The sequence below is a fragment of the Balaenoptera physalus genome, assembly GCF_965194825.1.
Source record: "Balaenoptera physalus genome assembly, chromosome: 14".
Lineage (NCBI taxonomy): Eukaryota > Metazoa > Chordata > Mammalia > Artiodactyla > Balaenopteridae > Balaenoptera > Balaenoptera physalus.
In genome coordinates, this window is record NC_138893.1 from 48160555 (window position 1) to 48183426 (window position 22872).

The 22872-nt window shown below is 54.5% G+C and overlaps 1 protein-coding gene across 7 annotated transcripts in view; it reads left to right on the forward strand.

Moving 5' to 3' along the window:
• The window catches only part of SH3PXD2A (SH3 and PX domains 2A), a 240859-nt gene that overhangs the window by 172672 nt on the left and 45315 nt on the right, over positions 1-22872 (forward strand). For 4 of the 7 annotated variants that reach the window (XR_014253455.1, XM_082425104.1, XM_082425105.1 and 1 more), the window contains 2 exons: positions 2323-2367; positions 9214-9345. Coding sequence is in view for 6 of the 7 variants with exons in the window: in XM_082425104.1 (XP_082281230.1) it covers positions 2323-2367; positions 9214-9345 (177 nt within the window). In the remaining variant the exon portion in view is untranslated. Of the gene's footprint in view, positions 1-2322; positions 2368-8191; positions 8370-9213; positions 9346-22872 lie in introns of those variants that run through there. The other 3 variants (XM_082425106.1, XM_082425108.1, XM_082425109.1) reach the window with 2 other exon arrangements.

Sequence of the window (22872 nt, forward strand, 5' to 3'; positions counted from 1 at the left end):
CATTAGCACTTCCCAAAACATTTCCTTCCGAAGAACCCGAAGCAAAGTGTACAAAGTAACGAAGCCAGCAGAGATGGAGAGAGGTGTGGGCGACCTCTTAAGTTGGCTCAGCCCAGGGCTGGGTGGGGCCAGATGGTGTTGGGATGGGTCTGGCGTTGGGCCTGCCCAGGGGCGTTAGGATGGCCTTGCTGGGTGGCAGCCACTTGGCCGCATTTGGGGCACAGCATCAAGAAGTCATAACCCCAGCAAGATCTGGCACCAGACAATGAAGCCCCACATTCTGAACTGAGACCCCCTCAACCACAGCAGTTGAAAGCCTCAGAGTGTGTCTGCTTTGTCTCGGCCCTGCCAGGGCATGAAAGCTGGGCCAGCATGGCTCCTGCTGTCCCAGGAGGCTTCTGGCTGCTAGGCCTGGGCAGAGACTCTGGCCACAGGATGCTTGTCTGTGGGTGTAGTCCCCCAGAGTCCCTTTACCCCCAATTCCAGCTGACCCAGTGTCTGTGGGAAGCATCTCTGTGTGCCAGCATTTTCTTGATGCATCTAGTATTGAAATGCCATCTGGTTCTCGTCCCTGCAACTCCAGGAGCCTGATTTTCCTGCTGCCCCACAGAGCTGATTGAACCAAGCTCATGGGATATGCCCAGGGAAGAGGTTCAGAGAGGTTAAGTAACTTTATCAAAGGGGCAGAGCCTGGATTTGAATCCAGACAGACTCCAGAGGCCGCGCCACACCTCTCCAGCGGATCCCCACTCTGTTGGTTTACAGTGAGCACTGGAAGGGCCAGGCTTCCCAGGTCTACATAGTGAGACAGCCTGCAATTGGAAGGTGGCTTGCTGAGTGAGGGACAGTTAGGTGCTTTAAATGGTGAGCGGCATCAGACTGAGGCCTGAAGCCTGTGTCACCACAAGAGATGAACACTGTACTAGCTGGACCAAGTTACTTAACCTCTGGTTCATAGTCTTCACCTGCAAAATGGAGGGAGTTCCTTATTGCTGTAGGTTTATTATGAAAAACAGATGAGTTACTATATGTAAGTGCTCAGTACAATGCTTGGTGTACAGTAGATGCTGTATAAATGTTGCTGCTGTGATGATTACCATTACTATCTATCGGGCCGCTCTCCTGGCCAACACCAGGCAAGCAGCCCAAGGGTTTGCCTCTCAGACTTGCATCTCCACGTTTCCTTCTCGCTGTAGCCACTGTAGCCAACGCTGTTCTCCTTTGGAGGCAGTGAGCAGTTCAGCAGAGGAAGCACCAGTTGGGGTGTCCCAGACCTGGTTCCATTTCTGGCTCTGCTACTCTGGCCTCTTGGGAACTTGGGCCTGTTCCTTCCCCTGTCTAAGCTCAGCTTCCACCCCTGTAAAATGGGGCAAAAGGTGTGTACCCAGCTCAAGGACCTGGGTGTAAATGAGCCACTGTTCACTGTAGGTAAACTGTCAGCATTACGTGTTGACCCTCTGATATTCTAGAAATGTCCACACCATTGATTAGTCTAAGAACTTTTTGCCTCATAATGTTACTATATCACATCTCATGATCTTAAGTTGTCTTAGGTGCTTTGACGTTGTTCCTCCCTCTCGGCAGGAAGGCACCCTCATTTCACAGATGAGGAAGCTGAGGCCCAGATCACACATGGCTGTCTGAGCCTGGACGAGAGCCCTCGTTTCTTCTGGTCACTAAAGGTCCCCGTTCTTCTGGCTTGGAGTTGGGGTGTGAGACTTTTTAAAATGAGGCTTCCTTCCATTTTGCCAGGGCCTGTCTGTCTGCCTCAATGCTTAGGGCTGGGGTAAGGGCTGGACGAGACATTGAGGCCCAGTGGTGCGGTGGCTGGAGACTGGCCTTGGGCTCTCCAACCTGACGTTTAAGGTTCCAGGCCCAGGCTGCTGAGTGTTCTGGCCTGGTGAGGATCAGGGCCAGCCACCCACGTGGCCAGAGAGGAAGGTCCAGGCTGCCTTCTCCAGGGCAGCGATAACCCACGGGCCCTGTTCCAGGCCCGGATCGTGTAGGATTCTCTGTGCTCCAGAGGATTCCTGCGTTTTGCAGACACCTCATTATCCCCGTCCTGGCCAGCAGTGTCCCAGCTCCTCTGTAATCACTCAGGCCCACGCCCAGCAGCACTTCCAGGGCCAGGAAATCACTCGCCTCGCCTCCCCTCCCTTCCCCTCCCCTCCCCTCCCCTCCCCCGCCTTCCGCCCCGGCGGCCCGACTCAGAGCCCTGCCGGCAACCACTCGGCCTGTGGATCTCCTGCCTGCCTAACGGTTCTCTCTTCTCCTCTGATTCTCTTCTCTCCTGCTGCTGCTTGCTCTCGGGGGACTCGGAAGTGTGGCTCTCCAGCTGGGCTGAGTCTCCTAAGAAGAACGTGACAGGTACTGCCTGGTGTGCATGTGAGTGCATGTGTGTGAACATGTGTGTCCCTGGCATGCAGGCCCACGGAGCCGGTGCCCTGTGATGTGTAGCAGCTCTTTGTCAGCATGTTGGCGTCTTCTCAGCCGTCCCCTCTGCCTTCCTTTCAACCCTTTTTAGGTCCCACATCCAGCCTTGGAGCCCTTTGATGGGTGATGACCACATAGCACAGTGTGTCAGCAAATGCACCCTGGACCCGGAATGTGTGGGTTTAAATCCCGGCTGTGCCACGTCCTGGTCTCGGGTTACGTAACCTCTCTAGCCTCCCTAAGCGGATGCGGTAGCATCTCACCGGGAGCCTGGCGCACAGAAAGTGCCCAGGTGGTGGGGAGGCTCCCATCACCTTCCACCCCTGTGAGATGGGCCAGCTGAAGATGATAGTCTCCCTTCAGGCTGCTAATCCGAGGCAGAGAGCTGAAGTCTCCAACACCCCAGCTGAGGCAGTGGCCGGTAGGGGGGTGGGGAGTCTTGTAACTGCGATGAAGTCACAGCCCCCATGCCCCAGGGATCCAGAGCTTGGACCTGCCTCTGGTCTCGGGGCTTCTGGACCTTGGGCTGCCTGGGCACCCATAGCCCTCAGGGACTTGGGCTTGTGCTCTGTGTCTGGGCAGAGCTGGGACAGAGGTCAGAGGCTTACCTTTAGCCTTGGTTTTACTGGACAATGGTAGAAAAATCTGGATAGCAGTGTTCTCAGCTGTTAGATGGAGGTGGTGTCAGGTAGAGGGAAGGGATTTCCAGAAGGGTCTTCTAGAAGCCCCTCCATTTTTGCGAGTGCCACCTGGCCCTCCTTCCCCAGCCCAAACCTGAGAGCAGAGGTGAGGGTCGGGGTTGGGGGACAAAACAGAAAGGTCAGAGGTTGAGGGGAGGGGGTTGGACCAGCCCCTCCCCTCACAGCCGTAGGCAGGGAACGGGAGGTGAACAGCCTGGGCGGGCGGGCAGAGGAGAAGGCCGCAGGCAGAGGACCTCTTGCCTGTCCCAAGCCCCTCGCAGTCATCCTTCTCGTGTTGCCTGTGACGAGGGCCTCGGCCTGAGCTAATCACTGGGCTCCCGTCCCTTTTTTCCCTCTCTCGAGACAGTGAGCCAGAGCCCACTTGGCCCACAACAATACATTTTATTCACCAAACGTATAGCCTGGCTGCCCGAGGGCCTATGGAGAGGCCGGCAGGCTGAGGCTGGCCTGGGAGGAATCAGTTGTGAGAGACTGAAGGGACCTTGGTGGGACACCCAGGGTTTGGGGGGTCATGGAGAGCATGGGGAGCCTGGGATGGGGGCCACCGTAGGGCTTGGCTTCTCAGGATGAGCCCAGCCGTTTGGAGAGAGAGGCTGAGGGGAGGCCATGTGGGCTGGGGGAAACCGCCAGACCAGGGCCGGAGTCTTGGGCAAGTCGCCACGTCTCTCTGGGCCGGCCTTGGTTTCCCCATCTGGAATGTTGGCAAGTTCAGTGAGACTGGAAACTCAGAGGTAAGGGGCTGATGCTGGGGATCCTTGCAGATAAGGGGCCTCAGGCTGCTTGGGCTGGCGTCCATCCATAAGTGGGCCCTGGGGGTTCTCATATGGCTCTCCAGCTGGCAAATGCTCGCTGCCTGCCCGGAGGTGGCGTCTGAGAAAGGCATGAGAAGGAACAGAGCCATGGCCGCTTCTCCTGGTGACTGTGGCCCTTGCCCTGACCTGCGTGCTGGTTTTTTTGGTTTGTTTTGTTTTTTATAAATTTATTTATTTATTTTGGCTGCATTGGGTCTTCGTTGCTGCACGCGGGCTTCCTCTAGTTGCGGCAAGTGGGGGCTACTCTTTGTTGCGGTGCGCGGGCTTCTCATTGCGGTGGCTTCTCTTGTCGTGGAGCACGGGCTCTAGGCGCGCGGGCTTCCGTAGTTGTAGCATGCAGCGTCAGTAGCACAGCTTCCGTAGTCGTAGCATGCAGCCTCAGCCTCTCGCGGGCTCTAGAGCACAGGCTCAGTAGTTGGGGTGCAGGGGCTTAGTTGCTCCGCAGCATGTGGGATCTTCCCGGACCAGGGCTTGAACCCGTGTTCCCTGCACTGGCAGGCAGATTCTTAACCACTGCGCCACCAGGGAAGCCCCTGCATGCTGGTTTTGAGGCTTCAGAGGAACCTAAGCCCTTCCTCTCCTCCCCAAATCTCCCATTTCCTGTTTGCTTTATAAACAGTCTACAGTTTACATAGGGCATTAACCCCATCACCTTATACCATGCTCAAACAACCCCACAAAGTAGGTACTGTTATTGTTCCTGTTTATGGATGAGGAAGCTAAAGCTCAGAGAGATTAAGTGTCCTCTGCAGGGTCACAGAGCTAATAAGGACAAGGCAGGACTGGACTTCAGACCCTCAGACTCCAGTTTGATGCTTTCGCATCACGACTCTCAGGTAATTGTTGTGTCCAGTGCCATGTCCTATGGCACCAGTCCTGAGGCGTCTGTCTTTCCTCATCAGGGAGACTCTTGTCTAAAGCACATGATCTGGTTGGAGAGCAGTGCCCCACAAGAAAATCCAGTGCATGACAGGAGCAAGCACTATAGCTGAGTGATTGGATGGTTCCTGGAGAGGCAGAGATGGTTGGGTAGAATTGGGGTTGGTAAAGGGGAAGGCATTCCAAGCAGGGGAAACAGCTAAAGCAGAGGCTTGGACATAAGAACCAGCATAGAAGAGTGTGACTGGCACACAGTGGGTGCTTGATATATGTGTGTTGGATAAATGAATGTTGCCTGCATCAGAGTTGTGCGTCAGGGAACTTGGGGAGCTCAGGTTGTCAAGAAAGACTGAGCTTGAATTTGGCCTTTCTTCTTTAGGCAGCAGGGACCCAGTGAAGGTGCTGGAGCAGTGGAATGACTTAGCAAAAGCCTCATTTAGAAGCCTAAGTTGGCAGCCAGATCAGGCAGGAGCCAGGGGTCCATCCACTTGGTAGCTAGAAGAATGCAGGTGTGAGGCAAGCATGGGGCAGGGCTCTGGGGCACTGCCAGAGCCCCAGCAGATCCAGCCACGGGCTCTGAGAAAGGCACAAGGATGAGATGGATGAGACCCTGACAAGAAGTCCCCTTCCAATCTGGGAGAGACTCTTCTCTCTATAAGGAGTACTCACCTTCTCCATGCCACTGCCAAACGCTTCCTATCTGAAGACAGGAGGCTCGCTCCACTTCATCTCCCCCTCCCTCGGGCTGACTCCTTCAGCCCCCAATTTTCCAGGCCTTGGCTGGGAGGGGAATCAGAGCAGCCTCTGTGGGATGACATCACCCACCGGCCTGCCTGACGAGTGGTTTCTCATCTGGATACCTGCTCCCAGCTCACACCCATCCGAGCAGCCCTGGGCAGGCAACACCCTAAGAGGTAGATGCCAGAGAGCGTGAGCTTGTGCTGGGGGAGGGGAGGGCAGTGACAAAGACAGAGTGTCTGTCTGTGTGTCCATCTGTCCGTCCCCTAGGCTGTGTGCTACTGCCTGTCTTCTGTGCTCTGGAATGCCTGGAGAACATTTTCTTAACTTTTCTACCTGTGTCCCAGAGTGTCAGTCTTCAGAAAGCTCAGGCCAATTTCCAAGGGGTGGCGTGGAGGTGGGAGCAGTATGTGGGTTTTTCCCCTTTAAAATCTTGCCTCAGATTTCCTTGGCTTGGATTAAAATGAGCTGATGTCTCTCCATTCCCCAGCACCCTGCTTATCCTCTCGAGCAGCTTTTGGCCACAAATCCATCACTCCTTGTTTCTCCCTGCCTCTGTTTCCCCATCTCCCCTTTCTCCCTTCCAGAATTTAGTTGTCTAGTTTTCCCAGATTTCGGAGGTGAGGCCCTGCCTGGTGTATCCATATTGGCTCAAAGCAAGCCGTTAAATCACTGTTCATCTATCTGTCCATTCATTCATTCATTTCACCAACAGTTGCAGAGTGCACACCCCCAGTGGGCACTGTGGTCTGGTCAACAGATGCTACAAGATTCGAGAAGAAACCCACGCTCCAGTCTTTATTAAGCAGCAACTATTTGCCAGATGTGGGGTGGGTAGGATGAGGCAGGGCCCATCCTCGGGATCAGTGGCTCTCTATAGGCCACATACAGGGCACAAGTCAGGACACAAGCAGTGGTGTCAGGCGGACATGGGTTCAATCCCAGCTGTGTGACCTTAGGAAAATTGCCTCATGAGCCTTACTTAGTCTGCCTGTGTGTGAAATGGGGCTATAACAAGGGCCTGCACCTGGGTTGTTCTGAGGATCAGATATGGTCTGCATTAGGTAGTGCTGTCCCGAGTGAGCACTAATGAAAGCTTGCTATTAATTGTCAGCATCATCTGGGCTCTCAGGATTTGGAAGCTCTCTAACCAGCTGGAGAACTCCTGTCTTCTGTTTGTATCTTGAGTTTTCCTTTCCCACAAACTGGAAAGGGAGCCCCTGTGTCCCACAAGGGCAGGGGCTGGCCCTTTTTGTGCTGGGTGCACTCACTGCCAGCCCCCCAGGGACACAGTGGGAGGTAGCCTCTGTCAGCTCCGTGCCCAGCGCTGCCTCTGTGCGGCTAGCAGGGGTAGGCACGGAAGCTGGCCCAATCTGAGTGCAGAGCCAGGCCCGCCCTGCTGCCTAGGTATTGGTTGCATTTTGGCCTGAAATACAATCTTGGCTTCGGATGGGCTGCCTGGGGCAGTGCATGTGCACATCCATGTGGCAGGCCTCAGCTGGGACAGGGTCCCTCCTCGGCTTCCAAAGGACTGAGCTGGGGCTGCAGGGTCCACAGCTCATGGGAGAAAACTGCCAGGGGCAGTGGGTTTCTTTCCCTTCCATCGCCCCCGCCCTAGGTTGGATGGAGCCTCTCACACAGAAAGACCCAAAGATCTAAGCAGCGTTTCTCACCCTGGCTGTGTATGAGAACCATGGGAGAGGAGGGGGTGTCTAAAAAATACCTGAGACCAATTCAGTCTGCATCTCTGTGTGTGGGGCTCAGGCATCAGTGTACTTTAGAAGCTCCCCACATCTTGTGGGACCAAGTTGAAGATCATCGTGCTAGGAGAATGGGATGTCTGGAAACAGAAGTCAGAGGCAGTTCTGTAATGGAAAGAGAGATGGACTTGAACCTAAAACACTGAGTGAATTTGGTTCTCTCCATAGCAACTGTGTGAGCTGGGGCAAGCCTCTTGTCTTCTCTGGGTCTCTGAGGTGTCTTTTGTGAAGTGGGAAGGTAACAAGGTTGTTGTGGGGATAAAATGGGAGAGTGTATGAGCCTGGCATAGAACATTTGCCAAGTTAGACTCAGGCATGTGGGGAATGTAGCTGCAGGCTGAAGCACCAAGGGGGCCATGTGGAGCCTGGGGACCCTCTCAACCATTTCTATAGCCAGGCTGGTGGTGTGAAGCCCCCAGCCTTTCAGGAGACTGGTAGATGTATAGGGTGATAGACACAGAGTTTAAGAAGTATGCTAGGAATTCCTTTTGCTGGGGAGATGGAGAGGGGGGTCTGGGAAGGCTTCCTGTAGGAGGTGACCAGTGGGTCTCTGGTTCATGGATCCTTTCAGCTCCTAGCCGGCCATGTGTTATCTTAGGTGCTCTGTCCCCACTGCACCCTAGTGATGGTAATAGTGAGGCGCAGAGAGCTTTCAGCAGCACATTCAATGCTGCACAGCCAGTAAGCCGAGATGGGCACCCAATCTGTCTACCTTCCAGCCTGGCGTTTGCTTAATAAATGTTGCACTGGTCCAGTGGCTAAAGAGGACAGAGAGGCTGCTCGCTCCCTGCCCTCTTCCTGCTTAGCCCCACCTTTTGACCCCTCAAGCTCCTGAAACTGCCAGGAGAGGGCAGCTGGTGGCTTCCGGGAGCCTGACCACAAGCCCCAGCAGAGCTTAAAGGCAGAGGGAGGCTGAGTCGGTCTCCATGTGGCCGGAGGGCGGCAGCCAGGCCGGACGATGCCCCGTCGGGAAGCGGGCCTGGGGGCACGGGCCTGAGGCTGGTCTCCCGGGGGACCAGGCCCATGGGCTCAGTGGCCGCGCCTAGGTGAGCCCGAGGGGCAGCAATGGAGCCGAACTTGAGGAAAAGTTGGCGGGGGGCGGGCTGGGCTCTCCAGCGCTGGCGCTGGGACTTTCTTCTTGGGTTTCAAGTAAACAGTCTCGGCCCTCCTCCCCCTCCCCTGCCTCCACCCCCGGCTCCTCATTCGATGGGTCTCATGTGTTTCTATTTAAGGGCTGCGAGTAAACCCCAGTGATTGGCGGCCTCAAACCCTCTTGACTTCTCGCCTGGGCCCAGCCTGCCGTGGAGCCGTCCTCTCCCGCTCTCTCCCTCTCCCGCCCAAGGGGAGGACTGCTGACTCTCTTTCTCTGGGTTTACAGGGGTTGGGGAGAGGCCTGAGCCCTCCTCCTCGCCTGGCCTTTCCTCTCTCCTCTGCTCCGGCCTCAGCCCCCATGGGCCGCCCGCCCACCCGCCTGCGGCCCTCCCCTCGCACCCCTGCGGCCGAGGGGTCCGGAGAGACCACGTCCGCCCCAGGCCTCTCCTCCGACTCCCTCTCCCTCGTGCCGGGCTGTGATTAATTCATCGCGGCCGCAGGCTTTTTCCTCTGAGTCCCCTCGGCCTCTGTCTCGTCTCTGTCTCTCCCTCCGCGCCCCCCACCGCTGGCCCCCGGCTCCCCATGTCCCCCGGTCCCCGCGGCACAGCGGGCCGGTGTGGGGCCCTGCTATATGGCCTGTCCTTGGGGCCCGGCGAGCTGCGAGCCCTGGCTGCGGGCGGCCCCTCCGAGCGGCGCTGGCGACCGAGCAGCCTCCCCCGAGGCCGATGGACAGGGGGCGCCCCGGCCGCGGGGCCATGGCTGGCCGCTGGCTCACCGCATGCTTTCTGCCCTCGCCAGGTGCCGACACCCACGCCGAGCCCATGATCCTGGAACAGTACGTGGTGGTGTCCAACTATAAGAAGCAGGAGAACTCGGAGCTGAGCCTCCAGGCCGGGGAGGTGGTGGATGTCATCGAGAAGAACGAGAGCGGTGAGTGCCCAGCTGGCTGGCCGGCCGCTCGGGCGAGGAGCCCGGCTGGTTTTTGTTCCCCTCCTCCTCCCCCACCTCTGCAGCTATACGTTATTTCCATCTGGCGGGGAGAGGGCCGAGGAGGCTGAAGTTTCCCCTGTTGGTTTGGGCTGCAGGCCAGCAGTTTGCCTGATGGTGGAAGAATGTCTCCACCACTCGGGGTAATTAACTGGCTTGTGTTAATGCAAGGCCAGGGTGGCAGCATGGGCACGACTGTCCAGCCCACGTTCAGGGTCCCTGTGCCCTCTGAGGCCCGGGGGAGGTTGCTCCCAGCTCAGGGACATCCTACAGCGGCTTCCCCCTTGGGGCCAGATTCCAAGCTGGGGACGAGGCAGGGGTGGGAGGACCCGGCTGGCTGGTGGGGAAGGCAGGCCATGACGTGACTGTGGGGTCCCGGGTCCTCAGGCGGGTTGTCTGAGGAAAGGCCAGGCCTGTGGAGGTTGGCTAGTGTCTGGGCGGTGAGTTGACTGCCCCCTGCTGAGCTGAAGGCTGCCAGGCCCTGGGAAGAGGGCCCAGACAGGGGGATGAAGTCAGGTCCTGGGGCCAGGGAGGGTCCTGCAGCAGCCGCCCTGTCATTGGGAACTGAGGCTTTGTCTTGGCTGTCCAGGGAACTGCCAGTTCCAAGGTTCTCACCGAGTAGGCCTCAGTGCCCTTGGCAGCAGGGGTCTCTCAGGTGGAGAGAGGAGGGCCCGAGTCCGTCAGTCTGAGGTGCAGGCGTGTGTGACCCCTGCAGAGCCAGGGATGAACTCTGGCCCAGGACATCCATCATCAGTTCGCTCATGACCTGCTGGCGCTTGAATTGGTTCCTGGGGTGTTCTGTTTTGGTTTCGGTTTGCTGTGGGGGAAGGCCCCCGTGCGGGAGCGTTGGAGCCTCTCTGAGCTGTGTTTGGAGGACACTCCCAGAGGGGAGGGGCCTGTTCTTCTTTTCCTGTTCCACTCTCTTCCCCTCCAGTATTTTAAGCTCTGACAGGAAGACAGATCAAAGGCTGTCTGTGCCCATTCTATAGATAGAATAACTGAGGCACAGAAAAATTGAGGGGACGTGAGTCACCTGAAGTCAACAACACGACAGAACAGTTCTTGAGCCCCTGATTCCTATGCCTGTGGGCAGCAAGTAGCTGTAGAGATACTGAGGAAATCCCAGTGGGCCTCCTGGGGGAGGTGAGATGAGGTTCCTGCTGCAGGAGTCTCAGGAGCTGTGTTCTCTGAGAACAGGGCTGTGATGCCAACATAGACCTGACTCATGGTCCTCTTGGGTCTGGAGTCTTCAAAGCGTGTTCCCCTCAGGGGTGTCAGGCTCTGCCCTTGTGCCTGGTTGGCAGTGGCTGTCGCTAGCATAAAGGCCTGGGCCCTTCACCCCAGGTGCCCACACTGGTCTCCTTCCTGCACCGCTTGGCTTTCAGCCTTTGTCACAGTACCAGCCCCACCTCCCCGCCCCCACCCAAGCTGCATTGTCAAAGGGGCCTGGCCCTAGGAACCCTAAGCACCTCAAGACCCAAAGGAAGGGCTCTCTAATGGTGGGATTGGAGACACCCACTGAGGAGAGAGAGAGATGTTTGTTTTGGGGCTTGCTCCAAAGGAAGGCGTGTCGGCTTTTCCATATAAGGTCAGGGCTGCTCAGAAGTAGACTTCTGGCTTAGGGACCCTCTGCCTTGTGTCACCAGCACAGCTATATAGCCCTAAAGCAGCAGGAGGAGTGAGCCCCCATGTCTCTGGGTACCAGCCACTGACCAGGATGGCTGAAGAGGAGACCCCACACAAAAGGCAGTCAGCCTGTTATAAGACTCCCTGCTTCCCTTTGCCTCCCACCCCACATCCACGACCCTGCCTAGGAGTGGAGGAGGGAGAGCCTTGACAAAGTGGGGCCTTTGTGGCAGGCCTCGAAAGTATTAGGCACCTCCTTCTCCTGAGGAGTCCCCGATGGCTGTTTGAGGGGGCTCAGGTAGCCTGAATCCCCAGAGCAGCCCAGTCTGGTACACTGATCCTCTGAGGGAGCTGCTGTCTCTAGAAGCAGGATTCTGCCCACTACCATGTACTGGCTGGGTGACTTCAAGTCCCTTGCTCCCTCTGGGCCTCAGCTCTCCTTTCTGTAAAATGGCGACAGTCTCGTGTCTGCTTGGAAACAGGGCCTGGAGTAGATGACCTCCCCAAGCCCCCTCCCAGATCTGGGCTCCGTGGCTGGGAGACTCCTTAGGGCCCTGGGTGTTGGGTAGACAGAGCCCTGAATGTGGCCTTCCCACTTCTCTGGGCTTTGTGTCTCTCCCCTTGATGGAAGCAGCTGCTCAGCAGCAGATATGTACACGGGGACCTTGGAGTGCTGTGTCCACGGTGCAAACCCACACCGTCTGTTGCTGTCAGAAACAAGGAGGCCTCCTAGAGTGTACAACCCTCGTAACCAGAGAAACTAAGTGGGTGGAGGGGAGCAAGGAAGAGGGCCAACTGCAGATCCTTGGGAGGGCGGTTTCCCAGTTCAAGGAAGCTGGATGGCTGACGGCGGGGGAGGGGAAGTGTGTTGGGCATCCTGCAAAGCCGGCTTTGGAAGGAGTGGTGAGTGAGGCTTTTGAACTCTGGAACAAAGACCCAATTGTGCTGCCTTTGACCTTAGGACTTGGTGGGCGTGTTGAGGCACTTCCACTTAAATTGTTGGGGCAGTAGCCCCAGTTAGCACCACCCTGCCCCCTGGGGCCTTGCCTTGCCCGCTGGGAGCCAGGACTCTGCCTGTGTCCCCTTCTCGCTTGGCTGAAAGTCCCTCGAGTAGAATGTTCGAAGAGGGACCCAGCCATCTCTGGCTCTGCTTGCTCATCAGAGCCCTCTAGTAGGGACCACAGCCCCTGAGGGGTTTGGAAGTGTGCTTGTGCCAATGCTCTGTAATCTCATTGGTCTAAAGAGAGATGTGTCTGATGAAAGGCAATTCAGAGTCAGTAAACAGTAAACACCAGGTCCAGGCCATGCACTTCACATGCATCATCTTACTGGCATCATGGAACGACCCCATGTGGTAGAAGGCACTCTAATCATTTTGTGGCTGAAGTAACAGGCCAAGAGGTTAAGTCATTTCCCTAAAGTCCCAACAGCTGAGCTCTCTCCCTTCTACAGAGGAAGTGTGGGGAGGGCGAGAATGCGCTCATCCTGGGAGGGATCGTCACTGAGCTGGTGAGGCTGTGGGTCAGGGACAGACATGGGCTACCTGAGGGTGGTGTATACCCAACGCCAAGGACAAGCCTATTCTAGGGAATGTAAGTGGATAGACGTCAAAGACACCCACAGTGTCGGGACCTGAGTGGCTTCAGGGAAAGCATTTTTGATCAAACAGTGGGCCTGGGGCCCAGCCAGAAAAGGACTCTTTTCCTTCATTGATCAGGGACAAATCTAGCAGAAAGATTAGCAACTCTGTTAGCTTTGCCAACCATTTTTGTCTTGTCCTTGAAAACCCCTCCACCCTGACATAAACAACAATGCCTGAGATACCACCTTTGTAGGACATTCTTACACCTCAAAGACCACATTGGCTTTACCTTCCAGGAGGCAAAATCTGGTCTAACTTCTGGCAGAATGGTGATGGCAGGGTCCCAGTTGCTCTGATTTCTGTGTTAAGCAAAGCTGCTTCCAACTTTCCAGGATGGTTTCCTTCTCTCAGGGTTAGGAGCCAGGGGAGGATGTGGGGATATGAGTCAGCAGATGCTCATTCTTTTCCTGCCCCAGCTTTCCTTCTCTGAGTCTTTGCGTCTTTCCTGGTACTAGTGTGGTAACCCTGGGAGATCTTATACTTCCTTGGAGGCACATAGCTATCGGACTAAGGTAAAAGCACTGTGTTGGCAAGAAGTTTTGAGCTCCTGGTCCATCCAGGTGAGAAATTGTACAGGTGAGAAAACTAAGCCTTGGGGAGTTTGAGAATCTTTAAGTCCCCTCCAAATTCAATGCTTTAGTCCCAATTGAGTTGTGAGCAGAGGACAGATACCCACTTAGACTTGCTCAAGAGTTTACTGAAAGGATTCAGGAAAATCTCACCAGAATCCCAAGGGTGGGAAGTACATCAGCCGCACAAGGACTGGGAACCAGAAAGCTGGCAGGAGACAAAGCAGCTACTCTTCTTGGGTACCATGTGGATTTAAAGTCCAGCTGTCATCTTCTCCTAACTGCAGACCAACCTTCCTTGTCTTCCTGTTCACTTGTAACAGTGGCCTGTTCACCTGCTGTTGGTATGTTGAGATAACTGCCACCAACTGACAATGGTCTCTGGTTCTCTGAGTTCAAAATTTGAAGTTTGAATCTGATTAGTTTCTGGCCAGCCAATGGATGGGCAGGCCTTAGATCAGGTGTCCAACCCTGGGCCAATCAGCTGTGTCCGGGAGAAGGGTCATGGGGTATAAACATGGCTACCTTGCCAACCTCTTCAGCAGTGGCTGCTGGAGCAGGTTTTAAAGAGAGGAGGTATGGGGGGTAAGCTACCCCAAAACATGTTGGCTGCATCTGTTTTACTTATTTAGCAGCTGTGTGTAGTGAAGAGAACAAAGAATCAGGAGTCTATTAGGTTTAAGATCTAATGCTACCCTAACTGTGTGATATAAGCAGGAATCCATTTCCTCATGAGTCTTAAGAGAGTAGTGATATATCCTACATGGGCTTTTTTTTTCCTTCAATGAAATGTAGCTATTTATTATTTGACGAATATCTTTATCAAGAAGACAAACTAATAAGCTTTCCCCTCAGACTTGTGTGTCATAATGATTATTTTGTGTTGTCAGAGATGACGCATTCTTCAGCCATGTATTTTGTGAGTTGGAATCTTCTTAACACTGAAGATGTATCTATTCTGTTAAGCATTTCTTCATGAACATTGTTATAACTGGTTCTACACGGACTTTTTGTAAGTGAGAAATACACTGTATATACTCATCGTTTATTCACTCTTTCATTTATTTCTCAAGCCTTGAATACCTCTTTTGTCCCAGGCTCTATGCTGATTGGGTGCATACCCATACGATTCCTGCCTTTATGGAGTTTAAACTCTAATTAATGTGAGCATGCTGGGTACTTAATGGGTGGACTGTATTGTGAGACTGGGATAGCTCTGCAGATTTTCTGCTGTCTTTTTTTTTTTTTTTTTATAAATACATACCTATCAATAATTACTTTAAATTTATTTATTTTTGGCTGTGTTGGGTCTTCGTTTTCTGTGCGAGGGCTTTCTCTAGTTGCGGCAAGCGGGGGCCACTCTTCATCGCGGTGCGCGGGCCTCTCACTATCGTGGCCTCTCTTGTTGCGGAGCACAGGCTCCAGACGCACAGGCTCAGTAGTTGTGGCTCACGGGCCTAGTTGCTCCGCGGCATGTGGGATCTTCCCAGACCAGGGCTCGAACCGGTGTCCCCTGCATTAGCAGGCAGATTCTCAACCACTGCGCCACCAGGGAAGCCCCTCTGCTGTCTTAAATGGACTTCTCCTATATATCTTCTATGTCTTTTACTTAGATTCTGTGCTTACTAAGGAACCTGCTGATTGGTAATTCAGATTGCCAATCTGCTCTTGAAAAGACATGTCCCAACAAAGATAAGATAGGCTCTTTCTAGAAGGGCAGGTTTGTTGCAGTCTGCATTACAGATAAGTGAACTAACACTCTTAACTCTGTAACAGCTTTTTAAGTGTTTGGTTCCAGTGAGCCAGCCCCATTTAGATGTGGTGACTGGTCCCCGGGAGGTCCTGTCCCAACTGACAGAAAGCCTTGATCTGACACCCTTCTCTCTCTAAGTACAGCACATGTCTGGTCCTGCTGTGTCAGGCTAATCAGCAATTCCAAAGTCCATTCTGGTCCAAGACTGTCTCTGGTGTGCGGTTGTTGCCCACTTCATGAAGCTGCCTGGAAGGGAAGGGGCCATCGAGTATAAATCTAGGAACAGAAGTGAGCATCCAAATCCAGCCTTGGGCCCCTCAGCCCAGCTTTAGTCACCTGGGCTGGAGATGGTTTTGAGAATGAGATTGCACGATAGCCTAGCAATTAAAAATATGGGTTCAACTTAGATAAGCCTGGTTTTAATATTGATTTGGCACTTACTAGTGGTGACCCTGGGAAGTTACTTGAATCCTCTAAGCATCAGTTTCCTTACCTGCAAAAAGGAGATAACTGTACCCACAGCTGTAGGGTTAGTATCAATATATGGTGGTTCAACAGGAATTCAATGCTCAGTATGTGATAGTTGCTAGTAAGACCGCTGGACTGGGGCAGCTCTACCACAAACTGACTTTGGAACTCACCTCTGGTTAGATGCCCTCTTGTGTCCTCAGTTTCCCCATCTGGCTGGAAAATGGATTGCACTTCATGGTGTCTGAAGATCCTCTCAGCCCTGATGGTTTGTGAGGTGGGTAGGGCATGGAGGGAGCTTACTCCAGGGTAGTGACAGCAGGAGACCATGCTGGGGACCAGAGTCGCCCCCCTGGAGCCTTTGCTTGGCAGCTATCCTTGGCCCAGCCTGTGACAGAAAGAAGAGTTGGAGTCAGATTCCCCTTGGTGACCCAGGAGTAGACCTCGTGGGATCAGGAGCTTCATGCAAGGCCGGGAAGAGGAGAGGCCCACCTGTGATACCCTCATGCTGGCTGTCACTCAGTGGCTCTGTTGCATGGCACAAAACTGAAGTGCTGGGGGCAAGGGGACTAGCATAGTTGGGAAAGGCTGCCTGGAGGAGTTGGAGAGATTGAGCTCGGCCTTGGAGAGAGGGGGGTTAGATAGGAGAGAGGGGAAGGAATTCCAGTTCCATGTGAGTGGAGTGCCAGGCGGAAGGCTGGGCCCAATGAGGCTAAGACAGGAAGTCAGGTGTGTGGTTGGTTGCCTCAGGAGGTGTGTCCTGGTGAAGAAAGCAGAAGTTGGGCAGCAGTGGATGGAGAGGAAGAATGGGGCCGTGGAAAATAGGTGAGCAGGAGAGGGATCTGAGAATAGTAGTATTTGAAGCAAGTGATCCTGGCTGTGGGGAGGAAGATGTCAGGGGAAGGTGTGTCCGGGACTGGCAATAGCTCTTCCCTCGAGCTAGATCTGCACGGACAGTTGTCAGGAAGACATCCAAGGGCTTGTCAGCACTGAGTGCCGCCAGCCACCTGCCTGGAGCCAGCTGCCAGGCGGCCGGGTGGGGCAGTGGGCCCCCAGGTGCTCCCTCTGTCTCACCTCCACCTGTTCAGGTGGGGCGAGTGGAGTGGCCTGTCACACTGACCTCACATTGGCTGTATGGACCTATCGTGTCCCACGGCCTTTCCTTGAATAGACATTTCTGAACAAAAGATGTGGTTCCATGGTGACCTAGGAAATCCATCCAGCTGAAGTGCCAGAGTGACACCAGCTCATCCCAGCCTCAGCCCTGGAGCAAACGTGGCTGCCTCCCCTGTTTTGGGGGAGGAGGGCAAGCAAGATTGCACTGAGTCCTTTCACAAGCATCTCAAATGCTGCTTTTCTGGGTTCGAATGCCAGGGGACCAGTTGAACCACACACTGCCCAGACCCCAGCAAGGCCAATCTTCAGGTGATCAGTCGTCACTAAGTCCATATTACTTGACTAAGTGCCAGGCTGATGCCCAGAGGTGACAGAAGCCAACAAAGTCCTACACTTATGGGGCTCACATGTGGTAGAGAAACAGCCGTATGTAAACAAGGAAGATAAGTCTGGATTTTGAAAAGTGCAATGCAGGAAATAAACGGGCACTATGATAGAGATTAAGCAGAGGAAGGAGGTGATAGAGTGTGGCCGGGAAAGGCCTCTCTGGAGAGGTGCCAGTGAAGCTGAGAATGCTTGGAGCTTGGTGAATAGAGCAAGAACCAGAGGCTAGTTGCTCTGGGGGAGAGGTGGTGAGGACAGAGAAGTAGGAGAGGCCACGTGGTGCCAGCCCAGGGCGTGCTGTTCTAGGGGTAATGACCACCGCACACCAGGTGGGAGTCTTATAGTGTAACGAACTGGTGACCCCACTCCCCTCCCCAGACATATCCTGGCCCAGGTGCCCCGGGAATGGGCAACACCAGAGACCCCTCCACCTGCCCCCAACACACACACACACACACACGCACGCACGCACGCACGCACGCACGCTTTGCCCCCAGGAAAAGTGACAGACCTGCTGAAGTGCAGGGAAAAGATCTCTCCGCACATTTCCTGCACTCTTACATAACAGATTTCACCCTGGGACTGTAGCACTTTCTGGGATATAATTTGTCAGGACCTCGGGGAATTTGGGTTGAAAAATTGCTACCCCTTGTTCTTTCCCCAGATCATCCCGCAGCTGTGTGATATTACACCCCTCAGCAGTTGGGTTTTCAGTAATCGCTCTGGTGGATATGGGGTTTGCCCCGGGTGACCGCCCTCATCTCTATCAGCATCTTTTCAGATTCCGTAACCTCATCCTCTGGGTTCCCGGGGCTGACCTGGACTCGCTGGCCTCATTGTGGGGGAACAGCCAGCGTGACTCAGTCGTGAAGCCTGGTGTTCACTGGGGTCTCCATCCTGGGAGCTGAGCTGTCGAATCCCAGGAAGTGGAGGGAAGCTTCTGGCTCATGTAACCCCGAACTTCATTTCTATCTATGTTTGGAATATGCTGCTTGGGATTATTGGGGGGGGGGGGAGGGGTTGTTATTTCATTTAATTGTCTCAGCCCCAGCTCTACATTCCCTTCTAAGTCAGGGACCTCTCAGTCTCATGCTAAAATGCATCTGCCTGTGTAAGCTTTTATTGGACTGGATTGTGGGGAAGTGGCCCAGGCACCATGGGAGGTGATAGAAAGCCAGACTCAGAGAAGGAGTCAGCCAGGGACTGGCCACAAAGTGAGTGAACCATGAGTGGGTTTCTGAGCCTGGTGTGCTGTGATAGCGGGGCCCTCTCTCCTGTTGTATCTGGCCCATTGGCATTGCCACTGGCCACCCTTGGATCACTGTGTCCCAGAACCCTGTGTTTTAAGGGATGTTCTAAGCCCAGTGGCCTGAAGCCTGCATGTCTATTCTCTGAAGACTCGTGCTAGGGGGATTATTGGGGAGGTCAAAGCCACCGGGGGAGCAAGTGCCTGCTTATGCCAGCTAGTAGGGGATTTGGCACATTTTTCAAGGTGACCTGTTTCTGAATCAGAATAGTTTGTTTTACAAGATATAAAACCATGTGGTTTCTACAACATCTTGGTAAGAGGAACGGCAGATGTTGGCATTCTCTCCTTTCCAGGCAGAAATTGAAACCCAGAGTGGTTAAGTGACCTGCCCAGAGGTTGCACAGCTGGGAGATGGGGCATGGGCTTCCACACTATTTATCCAGTGCTGTTTGTACAGTGTTTGGAAATCTGTAATGCAATCAGTGTTTGCATTTCTCTTCCTTGTGGATTTTACTTCTTTGAAAAGCCAAACCCCAGAGCGCTCTGCTGTGTGAATTCTCCAGGCCACAGAGAGCAGGAGAGCAGAGGTCAGTCCCGCTGAAGCCCCAGCTGGGGTAGGAGCAAGGCCAAGGGGTAGGGCAGAGGGAATATGAAAGGGAAGGGGAGTTCGCTAGCTCAGTTTCCTGCAGAAGAGTTGTGAGTGTTCCAGTGTTTGGCTCAGCCAGGTCCACGGGGCAGGGCTGCACTGGATGGGTGGATGGGTCAAGGGCACTTGGGATCTCACCAGAGATCCGCTCACCAGGACTGAGGGTGTGAGAGCAGAGCCTGGGCTGTGCCTGGGTCATGCCGGTCAGGACGCCTTCCCCTTTGTCCAAATAAATAAGGCCTGTCCTGGACCCGCCGCAAACCCCACAGGACCCAATGAAGAACTCCATTGAAGTAATCGCCCCTATCTTCCCATTGCTGGAGGTGACGATATTCTAGGGCTCTCTCTTACCTGCAGGGTAAAGGCCCAGATGCAGTGAGTCCATCCCATTCACAGCACACCTACCATGCGCAAGGCAGAAAGCACAGTGCTGCTGGGGCCAGATGGTATTACTGAGGGGGCGGGAGGGCAGGACCAGAAGACACAGTCTGCTCCCGGTGCCTTGGGCTTTCATGAATACTGTCAGGTCCAGAGATGGGGCAGTGGCTGGGTTGGGTGGTCAGGGAAGTCTTCTGGAGAAAGTAGGCCTTGAACAAGGATCTGAAGGAGGAAAGTGCTCCAAGCTAAGTGAATGACATGTGCAAAGGTGTGGCATGGCACAGATGAGGGGGATCCAGCCAGGTGCCAGGGCTGCCCGAGAGGAGACGTTCCCCTAGCGATAAACAGGCCGGAGGGGCGCCTTGAGCGCCTCAAATGTCAGGGGCAGGAGACAAGCTGCAGGAGACATTTCTGACCATCTGCCAGAACCCCCCTTTGATACAGGAGGAATGGGGGCCTGAAGTCACTTGCCCAGTGTCCCACAGAGTTTGTGGCAGGGCTGCCACATGGCTGGGGACCATTGGTGCAGAGGTGCCGTCTCTGAGGCATGCTGGTATCTCCTTTGAGGCCGCACTGCCCGCCCAGGTCTGGGTGCACCCCATCTCCCCTGACTGACTGAGGCCCAGTCCCCCAGGTGAGGGGTGGAGGTGAGCTGGCTCTTCAGCTCCCCACCTTGGGCCCCTCAGCCTGCTGCTACAGCTGGAGCCTGGACGCAGAGAGCAGAGGCAGACCCAAGAGAGAGCCGCTCCCTGTGTGTCCTCCCCCATCCCCTGTGCTCAAACAGGCTCGTTTTTCAGACAAGGTGCCTTCCCCCACAGTGAGGTCATCTTCAGACACCCCAACTTGAACGCAGACTCCCCCTTTCAGCAACGCCACTTCTCAGGGCTTAAGTGGGGCTATCCCACTGGCTAGCTGTCCCCGCACCAGTCCAAAGCACTGCCTTCTCCACCTCTTACGTTCCTCCCTCCCCCCGAGGAAGGCGGTGGGGTCGCTGTGGAGGTTGGCCAGGCCTCCAGGCCTGGTGTTTCTGGACACTCTGTCTTCTCTTGTTTGTTTTCTGTACTTCTAACTGGTGCCCTCGCAAAGCCCTGGCCTCCTCTCCGCTCAGCGTGCTCACCGTCTTTTGAATGAGGCAGAATTCTGTGCTGCTGCCATCAGGATGCACCCGCAGCAAGGCCTGGGATCTTGGCCCTGCCCCAGTGCCTGCAGTGTTGGCTATAGGCGCTTCTCCATAGCCTGGCCAAGTGACCTCCTTGTGCCCTTTCTGCCAGTTCCAGCCACCTACTTCTTGCTCAAGGCATTGGGTCAATGGGTTGCCACTTGGCACCGTGCTCGGGGTGTCATCTGAATGGGCAGAGTGGCCGTGTGCCCTCGTGGGAGGAATGACAAGCTTTGCATGAGAGGATCTCAGTCAATCTAGGTTCCAAGCTCAGCCACCCACTAACCAGTGGAGGCTTGATCTCAGGCAAGTCTCCTTACCTCCTGAGCTTCAACCTTTCTCACCTGTAGAAGGGAGGTGTGATTTCGGAGTGAAGACAGTGGCCATGGCTGCTTTCCAGATACCAAGCTCTGCCATTCCCCTGACCATCATGCTTTTATCAAGCCAGGCAAGAAGCAGGCCTTTCATCTCCATAGTTCCAGAACTCCTAAGATCCCCTCTAACCCCTGGGGCTCCAAGAAAAAGCCAGTTTCAGCTTAGAGGGAGCAGACAAGGGGAATCTGACCATGCTGACTACTTTCAGCCAGCTCTCCAAGCAGCCAAATGGGTCACTGGCTACAGACATCCCTAGGTTTGTAATGATCACAGGGCCTGTGGGCTCCTGGACACCTTTGGAATGGGCTTTGTGAGGCCAGATGCTCCACAGATTAAATTTCCAGGGAGGGAACAGCTGAGAAATAGTCTTGAGCTTTGCTAAGCCACTTCTGTGCTATGACAGCAAAAGGGGTGTGTGTGTGTGTGTGTGTGTGTGTGTGTGTGTGTGTGTGTGTGTGTGTGTGTGTGTGTGTGTGTGTGTGTGTGTGTGTGTGTGTGTGTGTGTGTGTGTGTGTGTGTGTGTGTGCGCGCGCGCTCCACTAATAAAAGGGAGGGGATAGGCAAAAGTGGGCGATTGTCCAATCCTGAGCCTTCCTCTCTCCTTCAATTTGCATCAGCCAATGGGACAGCTGGTGCTGCTGTGTTTTCCAGGATGGTGCTGGTAACAGAAGGAATATGATTAGTGTTGTGGAATTTTATGGTAGGGATTGGGGGTGGCTTTTTTTTTCCCTCCCTTTAAAATAAAGTGATGTTTTGAAGAGTTGCCCTGGAGAACTGCTGAAAGCAGAGAGGCTGACAGATGTTTTTTGGTCATGTCAGACGAGGACAAGATTATTCAAGTGAGCGAGGGGTGTCTCTCCCCGTCAGCCGTGCTGTGGGGTTCCAGGGCTGTTCTGCCAGAAAGCGAGCAAGGGGCCGTAATCACAAACAGGCAAGGATCAGTTACAACCAGAAGTATTACTTTGGACTCTTGGCTTTGATGGGGAAGAATGCAGTTTTCCTTGCCCCTCCTCCCCCGTCCTTCTCAAGTTAAACAAGGTCTGTGAAAGCAATCACTCTGGGACTTAAAGAAAGGCTAAAATTCAAGCCAGCGCAGGGTCCCGAAGGCCCAGCATAGGAGAGTTCCACCAACATCCACTCATTTGGGGGCAGGGGTTTGCCCGGCCCGTTTGCTGTTCCTCCTTGAAGTGAACTGGAGAAGCCCATTTTCCCTGAGTCTTTTTCGTCTACCTGGGGCATCCTCACCTCCGTCTTGCCCGCCAACCAAGCGTCTTGACCCTTCTGCATATTTAAGCTGGCATTTTCTGCATGTCTGCCATGTACTTAGCACAGTGGGGTGGGGATATAATGAAAATGGCTTAGCATATTGGAGCAGACCCTGACCAGCCTGTAAAGATAACAAAATAATGGGACTCTCACCCCTCCTAGCCCCAACCCAGCCCTGGGAGGCCTGCTTCTTATCCCCTTCCCCTTGCCTCGACCAGCACCTCCTCAGCAAGCATCAGATCAACTCCTTCACACTTGGGTGTACATAATACTGCTCCTGGAGTATTGACACTGTGAGGGGCATGCTTCCCCCTAGCCTTGGTAATGGGAGCAAAACCAGAGGTGGTGAATGCCTGGACCTCCTTGCCCAACAGAGCCAGATTGTGACTGACTGTTCTTTGGAGGACGGAGAGGAAGCTGACCTCTTCATCGGGGCTTTGCACAGGGGGATGGAGCATCCAGGGCTCCTGCCGCAGTGCCTCCCTGATGAGTGCTTCACCCCGTTCTTCTGCTTCCACGCCAGCCCTGTGTCCCAGTCCTCACTGCACAGCTGACACAAACTCGCCTCCTTGGACTTAAAAAGCCTCCACTTTTGGTGGGGCCAGAGCGTCTTGTTGGTGCTGATGTGGCAGCTGGGAGGAGGATTCTAGCCTGCCCTCCATGCCCTGATCTCTTAGCTCCTTTGGGGCTGTCCCCCCACCTCAGGGGCCTAGATGGTGTCAGAGCCAGGTTTGGTAGGAACTCTGATCCAGAGACCAGGACAGAGAGAGGGGATGGAGACATCCACATCCTAGGCTAAGGGGCAGGCCAGGGCCGGGGAACAGGAGCTGATGACCATA